Source organism: Malurus melanocephalus, unplaced genomic scaffold, assembly GCF_030028575.1.
Source record: "Malurus melanocephalus ecotype Western Australia unplaced genomic scaffold, MMel_1.1 scaffold_1144, whole genome shotgun sequence".
Taxonomy (NCBI): domain Eukaryota; kingdom Metazoa; phylum Chordata; class Aves; order Passeriformes; family Maluridae; genus Malurus; species Malurus melanocephalus.
This window is the reverse complement of record NW_026624376.1, coordinates 62,484-68,167: the sequence shown is the minus strand read 5'-3', so window position 1 is coordinate 68,167 and position 5,684 is coordinate 62,484. Positions and strand designations below refer to the sequence as shown.

Genomic DNA, 5,684 nt, shown 5'->3' with positions numbered 1-5,684 from the left:
AGTCCTGGGATTTGCCTGAGGCTGAGGGAATGATCACAGGAGTCCATTTTCCCTGAGCTGAATTAACGGATTCAGCTGTACCTGTCAGRGGCTTCTTTACTCCTCTAACACTGGAACTGTTTAAAAACTGTTTCCATATCCTTTGGATTTTCCTCTTGCACAAAGAGCCTCTGGGAGTTTGCTGCTATGGTGACCCTAAACACCTCTGAAAACCTCTTGGGGCTGCTGCAGTGTCACTGCTAAAGCAGCAGCTGCATTTGGTAGGACAATTTTCTCACTTTTCCTTTTTGGAGTGAATTTCTACCCATAAGCTGCACTAAATGTACACGGTGTACTGAGGTGGGTGCTTTACACATGCGGTGAAAAGACAATCTGATTTTCAAAGAGCAAAATATTTCAATTAAACACATTTACCACATAAACCATAGGGACCACAGAAATCCATTTGGTTTTTGTGGGGCTTTTTTCAGAATATATTCAGAATATATTCAGACTCCCCATGAAGGACAATTTTCCRAATCAAGCCAGCTTGTTTTAATCCATTAGTCCTGTCGAGTCCCTGCAGAAATGGGCCCACAATATCACTCTGCTTTGCTGCTGCTAGAGAGCTAAGGAACATAATCTACATTTCTTAATCTGCTGGGAAGGTGTGACAATGGTTTCCATCTAGTGGCTTCCCTGTGAAAAGAGGAAGATGGAGAAGGAGGAAAATGAGGATGCTGGGTTTAATTTCTCTTTTTTTTATGCATAAGTAAATGCAGTAATCTTTCCCATGAATTATTCCTGACTTAAACTGCTGTAAATGAAAGGATTCAGATTCTTCTGTCAACACATCTGTTCTTCTAGATCCAGAAAAATATAAAATTCAAAAGTCTTTTRTAACACCAAGAATAAGCCACTCTCCACCTCTACGGTCTCCATTTTATTGCTGCTGAAGAATCTCTGATCACAAGGATGTAGATGAGGAAAAGGAACATTTCTCAAATTCTGTTTTGGTTGGCAGGATGATTTCAGGGTAAAAAGAACATTAAATATACTTACAATGTGCACAGCCCATGTACAGACAGATGTAGCTTATATTCCTGAGTACAAATAATACCTACAAAATAGACTAAGTATGCAAGTGAGCCAATCTCAGCTTGTGCTGTGTTACTTAATTGGTGGGAAAAAGAGAGACGTTTTGGGAAGAGCTCTTTCACTACTGTTTTCTGCTTGATTGTATTTGATAGGCTTTTCCATGTGGTTTTCCAAGTATTTCTCTGGAAGAGCGTGCCTCCTCGTGTTGTGCACATCACTTTCTGCTGTGCCTGTGAAGGGGGTCAGTCTGTCAGCCAGTTCACTTCTCACTTTGTCAGCTGCATTCTTCCAGAGATTCTCTGCAATAATAAATCATTAAAGTGAGATGGTAAGACTGCAGATGCTCAACAGCAGGTAAAACACAGGATTGACACAAACTCCCARCAAATCCAGGTAAACGTTTTCTCTGGGATCTTACAGCCCAGTCTGATGCATTCTTTTGCTCTGAAAGTGAGTTCATTGTGGTGTGGTGTCAGGTACTGTTTTGCTCTCAGCTGAGAAAAGAGCTTTCCACGTGAATCTTTAGCAGTCCCAGTTTTCTTGCTGGCAGCTGAGCTAAAAGATARGGCATGCAGCTCTACAAGGTGAGGCACTGAATTTCAGTGCCATCCATCATCCCCACACCTTCCCTTCCCTTATCCAGACAGAGACTGAACACAAACACCAAACACTGACAGAAAAGCACTCGGATCACCACTAGAACATGCTTACGAATTGTCTCTCGTCTGTTTTCCAGGACAGAGAATGAGCCATCACTCATCTTCCTTGGAGCTGGGCTTTTTGGTTTGGCCCAGAAAGTTTTTGGCTCCTGGATCCACGAGTGTTTCATTGCTTCATCAGGAGTCATGCGCAGGGACGGCTCCCACCTTAAATCACAGGACACAAAGCATCATTCAACCATTTCTAACTGAAAATTAATACAAGGMAAAAGGTTCAGTGTTGTCTTCTGAGAGTCAGGTCATTTTTTGAAACAAAACAATTTTAGCTTTTTATCTAAAAATTAGGAAAAATCCTATGTGATCTCCATCTTTCAGAGCCTGTTTACTTCAGCACTGGGCTGATCAAACCCTCAGCAGCATCAAACCATTTTTAATATGCATTTCCWGGAGGTTTTAAGGCAGGGACACAAAATTACTTGTGTAAGGTTTGTTTTTTTGCGTCACTGAAATTATTTTCTAGAAGTTCTGATTCAGCCAGCAAACCAAAATGGATCAATGATTCACAGAGACTTGGCAAACAGAGAACGTTGAAAGCAACCTTCTTGTGAAACAGAGTGGGATGATTTTTTTTCCCTTCCCATGTAAYCACAAGTTAGCAGTTTCTTTAGGATTTCTGTAGGAAAATGCTACTGAACTGCTCGAAAGAAATTTAAAGTCAGTGCTAAAGAAGACAATAATAAAGTGTCAATAATAAGAGTTATACAAATGCTGCCAACAAACAAAACAAAACAAAACAAACAAAAAAAACCCAAAACCAAGCAAAACAAACCAAACTTAAACCCAGAACACYTCACCAGAAAATACAAAACCAAAGCCAAGAGGTACAAAGATTTTAAAGGCACAAGAGAATGAAAGCAAAGTCAAAATTAGCTTGTTGCATACAGTCTGAACTCACATCAGGCATCCTTTCAAAAAGTCCAAGAAACCAGCATCATGGGTGTTCAGCACTGTGCTCAGATCCTTGGAGTCTGGGCATCTCTTCTTCCCTTTGCTGTTAGTAACAGATTTAGGAAATCCTTTGGAATCTTAAACAAAAAAAAAAAAGGAGATGCTCCAAAAAATTACATTAAAAACCTTTGTTAAATATTTTTTAAAGTTACATAAGCAGTATCTGTGTCCATTCATTTTAACTCCAGTTTTGCCCTGATGGATTGACAATCTGCCAGAATTGTGGCAGGCAGGATTGATTACATCCTAGAGACTATATCCTCCACCAAGTTGGTTTGTTTGCTTTGAGCAATTTCCAAACCCAAATGACACAGATAAATGAGCAATRTAAATTCATTCCCAGAGCCCACTGCATTCCTTTCAGCACCAATATTTTTAAGGAGTCAGGGTGGAATGTTTTTCCCAATCCCTTCCCKATCACTTTAGCAATTAGAGGCTCATAAGACACGGAGAGCAGAGCACCATTTGTAGGCATCATGTTGTCCTTTTGCATTTTTTCCATACCTCCTCCTGGAAGAATTTTTGTCAGCTAGGAATTAGCTAAAAGTCTCTGWCTTTTAACTAGCAGGGAGGGATCCAGTAAGGACAAAAAAAAAATCAAAAGAAATTACCAAAGAATGTTCTCCTCCTCGATGCAGCCTGGATAAAATCAGCTGGTGGAAGGCCCAATACCTTCAACACAGAAAACGAAATCACAGAGTTACTCCTCATTTCATAAAGATACACAACACCATCAGGTCAGATGTGTTTAGGGATCCTTGTGGAGTACCTGAGGACCTGGCCTTCATGGGGCAGTTTTGCACCCTTCTAACATTTACAATGGGTGGGYGATCYGAGGTGGGAAATGATACAGTGCACTCTTAAAACTCCTTGAAAAACTTTTACAGAAGAGATAGACCCAACCTCCCTGATAACGACAGTAGAAAGTGCAACATCCACAAAGTGTGACTTGGGAAGAGCAGAGTGAATTTTAGGAAAAGCTTTTTTTCCAGCAGGAGAGGAGAGCAGCAGCTAAGGTCACCCAGCGTGTTTCTACCCAAGCCTCTGAGGTTTTCAAGCTTTGCCAGTCAAAGCCACAGCTGACTACTCCACTGGGAGCAAAATATCTCTCAGTAGCAGTTTGGACTAAAGACATCTGATCTGACCAACACAATATTTGATTTCTAAGAGAAGGCAAGCCTGTAAAAATTGGAATTTCTTTCCCCTTAGATATGCTGCTTCTGCTCTAACTTCTCTGCACAAATTCTGAGCAGATTAAAGTATGTTTCCTTCAGTAGCAATGTGAGTGTACAAAGCAGTGTTTGGCACATGAAATGTGACAATAAATAACAGTTTTGTGCTGGATCCCCTCTTTCAAAATGCCCTTTGGCTGCATTCAGCCTCCCTCTGAAAGGCCAGGCCACAGCCAATTGTATCTCATTTCTGCTGCAGATTTCTCTGTGTTGKTGGTGCAGTTCATCCAATCAGTACCAAACCAATTCCAGAAGTTACCTCCATGATGCAGGCGAGTTGGTCAGCTTCATTTTCCCCCGGGAAGAGCGGGTAGCCTGTGTAAAGCTCTGCTATGATACAGCCTAAGCTCCACATGTCAACAGCCATGGCGTAAGGATGGCCAAGAATCACCTCGGGSGAGCGGTAGAAGCGGCTCTGAACATAGGTGTACACTGAGCAAAATYAGACAAGAGGCAAAGTATCACAGAAGGGACTGCAACGTCAGTGCCACATTTCACACAAGAGTGGCATATGTTCAGGCACCATAAATCTGTCTCTCCACGGATTGCTCACACAGGCTCTGAAAACATTTTCTAATCCCATCCTAAAATTAATGGATACACTTTCCACTGCTCTATTTGGAAGTTGCTCTTCAACAAGTTTCAGTGAAGGAAATTTTTCTGCYAATGCTGTGATTCAGCTCACTGCATGTTCATTTTCCTATTTGGAGCTGTTCCTTTTGCATCAAACAACAACAAATTTAATTCCTAAATTAAAAGCACAGTTCACATTCCCTTCCCTGTRGTATTCATACAAAACGTAGCAATTACAATTTAACCATCTCACTGAGAAAGGCTTCCTGGACCTGACAAACCTCTTGATAAGTGAAATATTTGGATTATCCTCATAAGTTTGTTACACCTAACCACTCTTGAAAGTGCAGTTCTGCTTTCAACAGGAGTAGAGGAGCTGATCGGGCTTGAGACAAAGAAAAAGAATGGTAATATCTTACTTGTCTCTACCACTGTTTGYTCCACCACCAGGGACTGAACAGTTCATCAGGCTCTAATCAGGGGCATAGGCCAATGTATTAGCCCCACCAAATAATTATTTTTTCTGCATTATTTAAAATTAAGAAAGCTTATTAAGAAAATTACATCAATTTGACTTTTCTGCAAACCTCTTTGGTCTTCATAGCAGCTTGATCCAAAATCAATAACTTTGACCGAACCTTGGCCATTGTGGTATAATAGTATGTTCTCCTAAAAAGAAAAGATATCACAGGGAAAAGARGGCTTTAGCACCATATTAAGTTAGTGAACACTTCAGAAAATCAGAATGCAAATCACATTTACACTTCTCTGCATAATGAGAGCTTCAAAATTCAACCTCCTTTGCAATGCATTTGCTAACTTGAGGAGGCAGCCAATAATGTGCAGTTGGGCAAAGCAGAGGAGAGATTTGGAAAGGTGCCCAGGCTGAAGGTGAGCCAGCCAGAACACCAGTGAGCTCCCCAAAACTCAGGGTTACTTATCCAGTAAAGCCAAAGTGCATCTGGCTTTGTGCCGTGCCAGATGAACCTTTTGTAAGCACAGCCAGCCCTGGTCCGTGAAGGAGCCACACTGCACAGCTCTGCCAGCTCCAGACTGTTCCAGCTCACCCCTCTCCATGTGTGTCCACAGCTTTTCCAGCCCCAGACTGTTCCAGCTCACCCCTCTCCATGTGTGT

General features: G+C 41.5%; 1 protein-coding gene across 1 annotated transcript in view; it reads right to left on the bottom strand.

Moving 5' to 3' along the window:
- Nucleotides 1-502: 502 nt before the first annotated feature.
- The window catches only part of DYRK4 (dual specificity tyrosine phosphorylation regulated kinase 4), a 17,537-nt gene continuing 12,355 nt past the window's right edge, over nucleotides 503-5,684 (bottom strand). The window contains exons 9-14 of the mRNA XM_057387137.1: nucleotides 5,137-5,218; nucleotides 4,236-4,408; nucleotides 3,356-3,416; nucleotides 2,692-2,821; nucleotides 1,789-1,943; nucleotides 503-1,376 (exon numbers count right to left, since the gene is read on the bottom strand). Coding sequence (XP_057243120.1) covers nucleotides 1,150-1,376; nucleotides 1,789-1,943; nucleotides 2,692-2,821; nucleotides 3,356-3,416; nucleotides 4,236-4,408; nucleotides 5,137-5,218 — 828 coding nt within the window. The 3' untranslated portion in view covers nucleotides 503-1,149. The remainder of the gene's footprint in view (nucleotides 1,377-1,788; nucleotides 1,944-2,691; nucleotides 2,822-3,355; nucleotides 3,417-4,235; nucleotides 4,409-5,136; nucleotides 5,219-5,684) is intronic.